General features: G+C 31.2%; 2 protein-coding genes across 6 annotated transcripts; one reads left to right on the top strand and one right to left on the bottom strand.

Annotated features, from left to right (window-relative positions):
• Positions 1-68: 68 nt before the first annotated feature.
• LOC140673252 (bifunctional peptidase and arginyl-hydroxylase JMJD5) lies at positions 69-3,145 on the bottom strand. Of its 4 annotated transcripts, none has more exons than XM_072906093.1 (8): positions 3,061-3,145; positions 2,209-2,342; positions 1,805-1,946; positions 1,523-1,709; positions 1,265-1,420; positions 815-1,032; positions 567-731; positions 69-449 (listed from the first exon to the last, which is right to left on the bottom strand). In XM_072906093.1, the coding sequence occupies exons 1-8, from the start codon at positions 3,073-3,075 to the stop codon at positions 192-194; spliced, it is 1,275 nt and encodes a 424-aa protein (XP_072762194.1). In that variant the 5' UTR covers positions 3,076-3,145; the 3' UTR covers positions 69-191. The 4 variants fall into 4 exon arrangements, with proteins under 4 accessions (XP_072762194.1, XP_072762198.1, XP_072762196.1 ...); XM_072906097.1 differs by having other exon boundaries at positions 3,097-3,115; XM_072906095.1 differs by lacking the exon at positions 3,061-3,145 and adding an exon at positions 2,454-2,580.
• Positions 3,146-3,404: 259 nt separating this feature from the next.
• Positions 3,405-11,196, top strand: LOC140673246 (uncharacterized). 2 transcript variants are annotated; one of them, XM_072906075.1, is made up of 8 exons: positions 3,406-3,675; positions 4,020-4,253; positions 4,482-4,626; positions 4,765-6,748; positions 6,833-6,891; positions 7,013-7,081; positions 7,347-7,465; positions 8,253-11,196. In XM_072906075.1, the coding sequence occupies exons 1-8, from the start codon at positions 3,658-3,660 to the stop codon at positions 8,256-8,258; spliced, it is 2,634 nt and encodes an 877-aa protein (XP_072762176.1). In that variant the 5' UTR covers positions 3,406-3,657; the 3' UTR covers positions 8,259-11,196. The 2 variants fall into 2 exon arrangements, with proteins under 2 accessions (XP_072762175.1, XP_072762176.1); XM_072906074.1 differs by having other exon boundaries at positions 3,405-3,675; positions 7,347-11,196.
• The last annotated feature ends 234 nt before the right edge of the window (positions 11,197-11,430 follow it).

Below are 11,430 nucleotides of genomic sequence, written 5' to 3' on the forward strand. Positions count from 1 at the left end.
AATTTTTTTTCTATCCTATATTATTGATTATTATATTTAATTAATTATTTAATTTAATTATATCATTGATTGGATAATTTTGCCTGTAAATAGTGATTTATTACGATTGGCTGGGATTTTAACTTTTATACAAAGATAGAATAAAATCATTTTATGATAAAAAAGCCTTGATTTGAAATTTTATTTAAAAATTAATGCCACCAGAAACTGATCGAAAAACTCGGGGTAAGGGAAGTCACGTGATGCCACCACTTTGGTGGAATATAAAGCATTTCTCCAGGTTTTAAATGAAACGTCATGCCATCAGCTTTACGAAAATTTGGCCACTTATCATAATCTGGTCTCACTGGATCTACTTGTGCAGTATTGTTAAGTAATTTGGTATCATAGGAATATAAATTATCTGTCTCAACTGGAGAGTATAAGATAACTCTTTTGTAACCAAATATCTGAGAAAAATAATCACACTAATTATTATATGTGAAATATACTTTATATACAAAAATAAGGTGAACAAGTTTATAATGTAGCTCGACTAATTTTAATCGCATCGAGTATCTTTTTACCTGAGAAAGCAGATTATTTTTCGGATCAAAGTGCAAAGGAGACACTGTACCAGCAGGTCCAAACCAAGCATTTATGTCAACCTCTGATGCTTCCACATCTTTCTCCTCACTATCCGAGAAACAGCAATATTCCGGCACTTCAAAATCTTCTTTTAATTCTGGTATCTAAGATCAATTTCAAGATTGTAATTTTATAAACCAAGAGTGTGTGTCAATGTATGTATGCACATTATAAACTGTAATACTACTTGTTCAAACAATTGATGTTGCGCTAAATAGCCGACTTCGCTATTATTTGTAATAACGTGCTTTTGCAAAAATTCAGAAAAATTAACAAGATGTTGAGTCCAATCTTCCTCAGTATAAGAAGATCCAATTTCGATCGGTACTGTTCGAGACCCCGCAATCTTATTCAGGTAATTAGGGTTTTTCCATAATGTTAATGCTTTCCAGTGACTCATACAATCTATAATAAAATATATAAGATATAAGAATATAGAATATATAAGAATAATTTTTAATATTTTCTTTGAATAATTTTTTTTATATTATAAACTATTAGATGTTTTATTTATACTGTACAAAATAAATTTACTTTTGTCTCCTGACACAAATTATAATGTAAAACAAAATATTTGTTGTTGTGTAAATTAATTATCTTAATTAAATTTATAATTTGTAGTAATTATGAATTAAACCTGTTAATATAGCTGGAAGTTTGGGCACAAAAATTTTATTATAAAATGTCTGCATCGAAGGTCTCTCAAAGTGCCTGTCTGGATAATTAGATATTAAATCACTATTCTCCTGATGATTGATTAAAAATTCTTCTAGATTTGTAGCGCCAAAATTCTCTGTTAAAATTTCGAAAAATTTGTTAATTTAAAAATGCAATAGAATAATATGTGTGATTTATTATTTTATTGACATAAATTTTCTCATAAAAATATTCTTACCAGTGCAATAGTTGTTTAGTTTTGTAGCAATAGTTGTCAATAAATTTGGTACATTAGGAAGAGGTGCACCTAGTAGAATGCCTTTATCAATTTGGTTAATAATATTCCTTAATACAGTCTTTTTCTTCTCCTCTTTATCACTAAAGCTTTCAGCATTGATTTCATACTGAAATTCTAATAATATTGCCTAAATATAACAATTAAAAGAAATTTTTATAAACCAGTATGTTTTTGAATAAAAGATATATAAATTATTTTAAACCAATAATTTATATTGTATACCTTTACAGCAACGCACAGAGAATAACAATATCTATATTCTATTGGAACATCTTTCCAGTAGCCTGAGTTCAATACTTCCCATGTGCGATCTAAACAAGCTTCTACTCTTGTTATCGAACTGTTTATCAATGTTTCTGAAGCTCTTGTAAAAAGAACAAATCTTTATATATATTGAATAATCAAATATATTGTACTGTTTAAAATAATCAATATAATGAAATGTATAGTTTCGAAAAATCTATAAATTCTTTCAATTGAACTAAATAAGAGTAACATGTTTGTATAAAATTAAAAATTAATATATTTATTAAAATAAATGCTCAATTTTTAATTAAAAATTTACTTATTAAAATAAATTTAATTTTTTGTATGCAAGATAATATTGCCAACTAGATTTTATTTACAATTGTTTGTCAGATGTACGAAGCATATTGATTATGGGTATCAAATGTAATTTTATTTCCATGGGTATATGTTCCAATTCTTTTGCTAACAAGTCCCAGGGTACTGTTATCATAGGAGCACTGCGAGCCATTTTCTATAAATCATACATATACACATCTCAAATATAATACTTATAAATTATTATAATGTAAATAAAAAAAAGGTTTTACTTATAAAAAGACGCTTCTGCTATACAAAGGCTTACTTAAGTACGCCCATTGTACAATGACATGATCAGCTAAATAGTACAAGATCTTTCCTGTTAACGAGAAACTTTTGACTCTGCAGAAACTTTCTATAAATACAATAACGTTCTGTGTGATGCATAATGCTTTAAACAAAAAGGCTATGACGCACAAAGGGACACAAGTGCCAGGACCGTTGCATAAAATAAGTTCTGGATTTTCCCTCCATAAAATTGGAAGACAATTCAGAGTAGCAAACACAGTAGTCCAAATTGATGTAAAGTACGATTGTAGGACCTCCCGGCTCCTGTAAATTTCTACAATTTTGTAATCCTCATTGCCATCCTCCAGGTCCCTGACCTTCTCTGCGCTGAGTTTATCTGTTTGAGCACGAATGTACACTCTGGGCGAATAATTCTTAAAGTTCAAATGCTTAACGACGCGCAGCATCTCAGCTGTGTGCCCTCCGGATCCTAATATTATCATTGTTTTAACCGGACGGGACTTTTCTCTGGGCTTATCGTGTTTGATAAATATCAGGTAACATATTCTAGCAAGTATGCAACAAGCAAAGGCAACAGCGAAAAGAACGAAATATTTTGTAAACATCTCCCTTTTTTTACGCACCTGAAAAGAATACATATCATCAAATGAAATATGTACCAAGGTGTATAATGCAGGCTATATTAGGTTACATCAAGAACAATTCTTACTATGTAATTGCCAGATTTTCGCGTGTACAGCGAACTCTCTATAGTATATTAAAACACTTTATTATACCATATTTGGCGCGCATGTGTCGGAAGTCAGAAGGGGAGTCCATCTGTCATCACCAATAATTTGTTAGATCTAGTTGGTAATAGCCAATCATAATCGCCTCTCGAACAGGTGTGAAACATTCGATCGAGCTTCCCGTCTGAATAAAATCTCATAGTTTATGTCCGGTAAGCTTTATGTCCCCCCACACGTATGTAACGCCATTTTTATTTATGTGTGTGGGGGCCAGTGGGGTTGATAGATTGGGAGTGCGGACAAATAATATTTATGCGAACGAAATTTGCAATAGTCTGATAATTGATTAGAGAAATGTGTCGTCTCGTGATAAGCAAATGACGTGAGCCATCGTTACATTTGCATGCGTGAGTTTTGCATGAGGACTGTCCATGCGAATGGTGATCGTCGCGAACGCAACTGTCCTTCTTTCCCAGCGCTCCTGTTAATAAAATGGATCATCGCCAAAAGGTAAGCCGCGTTCACCGAATACGCCACAAAAGTCTCACGTTCCTTAACATATTTTTTGCTCGTCGACGAAAAGCTACGATTGAAAGGGGCTAAAAGAAAGACGCACTTTTCTTTGACAACCTCAAACAAATTTGTCCATAAAAAATGGAAATTTATTTCTTCCCGTAGCAAACACAAACAAACGTGCGATTATTTATATCTCCTAATAAAATTGTTTATTTGTGCGTGCTACTCGAAACTGAGTTGTCGACATGTGTTGCAAAACTTAGTTTTATTTTTCACTATCTCCTTTTAAAGTACTATGTGTCTGCATAAAATTTCATCCAGTGTTTATATCTTGTCAGATGGTTGTAGTTCCTCAACAATCAAAAAATAAAATCGAGGATGACGATGACGAGGATGTGGAAGCGTTGAGATTGGCAGCGCTTAAGTCATTGCGAACTAAAGATGCGACGCATAAAAGGTCATTGCAGAAAGTTTTTCCACAAGTAACACAACCATCTCGTCTCCCATATAAAGGTCAACGGCCTATAAAAAGAAATTTTTATCACAACAGGTCACAACAAAGACAAAATGGGGTGAGCATTTAATTTATGCAATATTTTCATATAACTTAAAAAAAAAAAAAGCAATTTTATATCAGAAGATGAAGATAAATTAAATTTTTTTGTTTTATAATACTTAAAATATGTTTGAATAAATGACGCACTAAGTTTTCAAAAAATACATAGAGCAAGATTTAAATTATAATTTATAAATAATTAATTCTTAACACATGTTTAAACATTTGTAATTTATATTTGCAGAATGTATATTACCAGAGCCCTCGTAATCCAAATTTGATAGCCATAGTTCCTGTAGACGAACCTTCTCCAATTCAACAGACTCAGTTAGCTTCTGTAGATGAAACTAAGAATGTAGAAAAGACTGAACCACGCATAGAACCACAAGGTAAATTTATCATATTTTTATATAATTGATATTAATCACATTAGATTAATGTTTATAATTGCATTTATTTTTTTCTTTAAAAATTAAAAATAAATTTAAAATAATTATAATAATAAAAAATTAATTATATAATTTCAGAAATATCAAAATTCCATCGTTTCAAGGATAGTGGAAGTGCTTCAGAAGAAGAAGACACAAAAGAGCAAAAAAGTAATATAACTTTTGTAAAGACAGAAATTATAGCGAAAGAAGAAAAAGAAGAGTCTTTGATAGAGGAAAATCAGGAGGAAGTTACAGAGAGCTCGCAAAAGAATGGAAATAACCAGGAAAAAGAAGATGGTAACGACGACGATGATGATGTACTATTAATGGCTGATCTCGAGGAAGAAGATAGTTTAGAACGTTTAATGGATGAAATGGAGAGGGAAATGAATGATGTAAATAAACCGTCTGAAAAGAAAGAGAAAAAATTGAATAAAGGCGAAATTAAGGGCATAATGAAGGGTGATGAAGGAGATAAAAATTTTGATCAAAAAATGAAATCGGACGAGAATTGCGGTAAGAAAGAGAGAAATAGTACGACTACCTCGGCTCTGACTGCAATTGTGAAGAATGATAGACGATCAGTTTCTCCGTACATAACAAATCGGGTTGGTCAAAAACGCAAGTCACTTTCTCCAAGGTCACGGTCACGAAAGAAATCACCAAGAAGATCTCCTAGAAAATCCCCGATTAGACAGCCGAAAAGATCTCCGAGAGAATCGGTGAGATATAGATCGCCTCGCAAATCTCCGTCGTCACGATATTCTCCTAGACCTAGATCACCTAGACTCTCGCCGCGAAGATCTCCAAACAGAACATCTACGAAGAGATCGCCGCTGAGGAAATTATCTCCGAGAGGCAGATCGCCTAAGCTTTCGTCGCGCTCCAGATCACCTCGGCCACATAGATCGAGATCACCGAGACGCTCAAAGTCTCCAAGGTTGCGTTCGCCCAAAATATCACGCTCTAGATCGCCGAGATTATCGAGATCGAGATCGCCACGTTATTCGCCACCCCTTAGATTATCCAGATCCAAGTCTCCTAGATTATCGCCAAGAAGAGTGTCGCCTCGTCGATTGAGATCTAGATCTAGATCACCCGGTTTGTCTCCTCTTCGGAGAGGATCGCCTCGTTTGCGATCGCCGAAAGTATCGCCGCGTAGAACATCACCTCGTCTGAGATCACCGCGACTCTCGCCTCACAGATCACCATGGTCGTCCCCGAGACACTCACCCCGCCTTTCACCACGACGGAGACGATCTCCCAAGTGGTCACCTAAAGAATTACCCAGGAAGCACGGACCACGTTCCATCACTCCGGATATCAATCGAGACCAATATGTGAGAGACTCACCTCCGATTTTCAAAAGTACAGCATCACCAGAAATACCCAGAATGAGGGCAAAACAAAAGGATGAAGCGTATGAAAGATCAACAGCGACGATCGAAACAGTGAAGGAATCTGTTGATACGATTAGCGATCCCGTGCTCGAAGCAAGGAGAAAAAAGTTTGAATCTACGCGGCCTATTGATCCTGTAAATGCCAATAAAAAGATTAAATTATCCAAGAAACATACGACGAATACGAAAGTGGAGTCCTCGGAAGGAACAGAAATTCCATTAGGTAGTAGAAAAGCGACCAAAACTATAGAGGAGTTTGATGTGCAAGAGATAGATTGCTTGGCAGATTATGAGTTTGAGGAGTTTGAAGAAACAGTAGAAAATACATCTCCGACTATTATTACAAGTTCTATAAATACGTGCATAGATGTAGAACAAAAACCAGAGAAAGAGAAGTCTTTGAAGAAAAAGAAGAAACGCGATAAGGAGTTATATCAAGTAGGAAAGCTGAAAAGCGAATTGCCGCTTTCTGAACGTATCGGCAAAGATAAGAAGTGTAAGAAACGTAAGGAGATGGTCTCCGAAGAAAGTATGGACTCTATATTTGAAGATATAGCAGTGGATGAAGAAGGAGATTTACGAGCGGAACTCAGCAGAAGGCGCGCAGAAAGATTGAACAGAACAGTACCGATTCAATCGGCTAGACTGGTGCAGTCAGCTTTCAAAGGCGTTGTTAATGAGTAAATATCAGCAAGTTATTCAAATGATATTCTTGTTGTTTTCTTTTGACAGTGTTACTTATTGTATTTCGCGTTTCTTTGCAGGGTTGTGAAAAATAATCAGAAAGTTAATCAGAGACATGTCCTTAATACTGATGACAAATGTAAGTAATAATGTATTTAATTGTGCAATATCTCCATACATTCTCTTTATACATATTTTGATTAACATTTTTTTTATTATTGTACAAATCACTTCTAATAATATTGTTTCTCTTTCTACAGCTAATCAAAAAGAAGTTAGGCGGGTTACTGTATTACACAGATCACTAACGGAATTACACGGTTCTGAAGGTATTTATATTTTCTTATAACACACATATGGCACATTAACATAAGTTTTTAACTTATAACATTCGTTAATATTTGTTGATCACTTTTGTTGAGAAAAAATTGTAAAATATTTTATTTTTTTAAGATGATTGTTAGTTCTATATTATTTTGCATACATGTGTGAAGAAAATATTTTATAGTCACAAAAAATAATTTTAAAAATAAATTTAAAAATTGATTTTTTGTGTTTACTAAATCTCGTTATGTTCTTATTTTTTATTTACAGATGAAAGTACTCTTGATTCGAAAGTACCTGTGCGTTTCAGGCTGGGCCTCAACAAACAAGTGCAAGAGTCCAGAGAATCCAAGGTTACTCGAAAAGCATCCAAAAGACAGGGTCGTAAGGTAAAGCACAAAAATCATTTGTCTTTAAAAGATCCCGAGCATATTTCGTAGTGAATAAATTATATCTTTATATCTTTAGATTTGTAAGTGTATGGTAACCTCTTATCAATATGATTTAATCGATATTTTGTGATACTACCAAGAGTTAAATACATGTAAAAAATATTCATACTCTTATTAATCATAATGGAATGATGGCAAATTAAAAAATAGCAAATAACAAAAGCTTTAAATTATATTACACTCTATGCACAATATTGCGTTATAATTTTGCAAATTAAAATGATACAACAATAATATAATTTGAATAATGATCAATTACCACAATTAAATTCACTTAATAAATAATAATTTTTTGAGTAGTTTAGAGAATGGAAAATGCTTCAAGATATTATTTTTTGTTTATTATACATGAATTTTTTTTTTATTAAAAATTATTTTAAGTAAATAATTATACATAAAAATAATTTATTAATTTATATATTTATTAAGTTATATAAAATTATATGAAACACAGTGTGAAATAATATTGTGTGCCTTTTAATAATAGCCAGAAGGTAATATAAATACCGCGAGATAATTTGCGTTATTGAATTTTGTTAAAGAATATTGTTTCCGTGAAACACATACAGATATGAGAGAGAAAATAACAATACTAGACATGAAAAAAGGAAACGAGCAATTGTATATAATTGTATAGAGTTTCCAGAAATTGTTTGCAATTTAGTATTGCGTAATTCTAGGCTCGAGTCCAGTAGAAAATAAGAGTGATCTGTTTTTTGTTTAGGAATAAAATAAATCCGCGTTCATCCGATTGCATATTTATATGAAGAGAATAGCAGTTCATCTCTTACTGCTCATTATGTTGTCGACACATAGGAAGATACGCTCAGTAACGATTATATTATGAAAAGCATCTCTTTTCTCTTTTCAAGCATAAAGTACAATAATATTAATAATAGTTGAGGATAATATCCAAATTTCGATACTTTACGATTTAAATGTACTCAATTGTTTATCGTTTGCTTAGGAAAAGTTGATTACGTGTGATTATATTAAATCATTTGTTGTATTAAAGATTGTGTGTATATAACTTACTTTGATCGCTCATCTAATAAACAAGAATTATTAATAATCCCAAAGCTACCTATTGCAAAACCTAAGTATATTTTATATGAAAATTAGTAATGTGTAGGCACATATCTTAATTGTACATAGCACTTAATACCGATCAAATTAATAAGAATGTTATAGTATAGCTTGTAAATTCGGTTAACGATGTGTCGCGGTACCAAATATCCTGTACAAATCATAATAGCGATCCAACAAAAATGCAATTTTTGTTAAAATTTTTTTTTTAACGTTGTTAAAGGCCTTTGCACGTATAAAAAAGTTTTAATCGTAAAACATAAGCAAATCGATTAATTACAATACGTAGTAGTAACGCGAATACTCGCATTATTTCGCACAGTGAGTGATCGATTTGCTTACGCTTTACGGCTACGACTAAAACTTTTGTACGTGTAAAGGGTTTAAACGACATATTTTTAAGCAAAATGCATATTCTTTAAGATCTTATTAACGATCTTATTATTACGATGTTTTATAAATTGATACATTTAATGCTTATTTTACAATTAAGAAATTAAACAATTAATATATTAAAATATCAATAATGTGTAGAAATGAAAAGGATAACTGTTCTTTTATCTCCATACATTTTAAAAAATACGCTGGTAAAATATATGGCATTTACAACTGTAGCTTATGATTCTTCAAAATTGTATAAAAATTGTATATATTAATTTTATGTGTTTTCGACGGCAGATATTATTGCATATAATCTATTGTTATTTTTTTATTGCACTTAAGAAAAGTGCAATTATATCCTGTTTAATGTGTGTATTTTACATAATTGTATTTAATTTTAATGATCGAAGTAACACGTATCTCGCGCGCGCGCGCGTGTTACTCTTTTAATTATATATTTCCAATTTAGGATATATAACATGCATCAGTATGTATAACCAATATGCGTGAATATTTTTTAGGCTGTTGTGCAGCTATGTACATAAATTCTCTACTTCGGAAATAATGTTCGTATACCAAGCTAAATACCTCATAGTATCTATGAAGGTGTAAACGCTACTTTTACGTCAATAAAAACTAATATTACATTTTAGAGAAATTTTCTTTCATAAAATTGTTACTACGAGTACTACAGTAGGAAACTTTTATTTATACATACATATATAATATAATATATATATATATATATATATATATATATATATATATATATGTATGTGTATGGTATAAAAATGATGTTATTATTAATATTATTATTAATATTATTATTAATAGCTACATGCGTGCCTTTTTTATGTTTAATTAAAAAATCGTGGGTGTAAATAGGAACATTTTTTTATTACGCTTAAATAGTGAAACGCGCCGGCCAAAACTTTTTTATCTTGCCGTTTTATTTACACATGATATGTGTGTCGTTGTGACGTTCAACTCTAAGAGTTGCATAATAGATATTTTGTAGTTAGAAATATAACGAGAGAGACTGAGTAAAAATTCCTGAGCCTTAACCAGTGCATAAACATAATGTGATATTTAGGGAATTTTTACATTTCCCCTTAGGTGCGTTTCGATTATCTTAGAATAACACAGGTAGCGTAATAATATTTAACATTTAAAAGATATATATTGAATAATATGTAATAATTCTATAGATGTAAAACTTCATCATTTGTTAGACATCTAATTATTATACGTTGAAAATATTTTATCATCGTATAAATTTTAATTCGTAAATATACAATCTATAATTATATATATATATATTTGGAGATAAGTTTTATCTTGCAAATATTGCTTGCCAATTGCAATTTTCAAAAATTAGACATAGAATTTGAGAAAAATGCTTGCTACATTAAATGCTACGATAATTATACCTCAAATTAACTTGATTTAACTGCTGTGTTATTTTACGATACAACCGCGATTAGATCGCGGCTTTTTGTGACTTGTTACTGATTATTTAATTTATTAACTTAATTTCTGTTATAGTGGTAAAAATATAGATGGAAGTAATCTGTGAAAAAAATCTTGATACAATCTTTTGGTTATATTGTAATTTAATAACGCAACTCGCACTTTTATTAATAAATATTTCTTGTTTTTTTTTTTTACATTATAATTATCAATTGGAATTATAAATTGATTATAAAAATGTAGAATTGAGATTATTGATTTTGTATCTCTTTATATCTGAAAGAAATAGAATTTTACTTCTGGCGGAGTAATTTCTTATTTTGCAAATTAATTTTGTACATTTATTTGTATACACATATAAAAAGAGAGAGAGCGAGAGAGAGAGAGAGAGAGAGAGAGAGAGAATTTGTATATTATATTTATTACTGTAAAACGTTCAACCATCTGTATTTACCATCTGTAATTTACCACGCGGACACATATCACACAATATGTATGAATGTATTCTATTTGTATACTTGTATATTTGTACTTATGCCTTCTTACAAAAAGAAGAAACACAACGCGAGATTATCGCATACTTCCTATTCATTGTCAGATGTAGTGACGCTTAAATCAATAGCAAAGTAAGATGAGTGAGACGTATTACTTCGTACGTCGTCTTAGAATTAATTAAATCTTTTATTTCAGAAAGAAAAAAGATACGGAATAAAAAAATATTTTTTCAGCTATTTATCGATGATTTTCTCTTTGTATACTTGAAGTCTCTTGCAATATTTGAGACTTTTTATTTGAAACCTTTTGTATCCTTTGTTCCTTTCGTGAGTTCTTTACGATATTATGCGACATTAATAGACCGCATTTTATGAATATGTATGTATAAGAAAAAGCTCCCTTCGAGTCTGTATCACGCGAAATCAAATTGTAGAAACTATAGAATTCTTAAGCGACTCTTGAAAAGACTT

This window comes from Anoplolepis gracilipes, chromosome 14 (assembly GCF_047496725.1).
Source record: "Anoplolepis gracilipes chromosome 14, ASM4749672v1, whole genome shotgun sequence".
NCBI lineage: Eukaryota > Metazoa > Arthropoda > Insecta > Hymenoptera > Formicidae > Anoplolepis > Anoplolepis gracilipes.

Bases quoted from the DNA above. Each gene is read 5' to 3' on its own strand.
- LOC140673252 (XM_072906093.1), bottom strand. The intron at 1,421-1,522 runs GTAAGAATATTT...AAATTTTAACAG, and splicing joins ACTAAACAACTATTGCACTG to AGAATTTTGGCGCTACAAAT. The intron at 1,033-1,264 runs GTTTAATTCATA...ATTTTATTATAG, and splicing joins ACTTCCAGCTATATTAACAG to ATTGTATGAGTCACTGGAAA.
- LOC140673246 (XM_072906074.1), top strand. The intron at 4,627-4,764 runs GTAAATTTATCA...ATATAATTTCAG, and splicing joins ACCACGCATAGAACCACAAG to AAATATCAAAATTCCATCGT. The intron at 6,892-7,012 runs GTAAGTAATAAT...CTCTTTCTACAG, and splicing joins CCTTAATACTGATGACAAAT to CTAATCAAAAAGAAGTTAGG.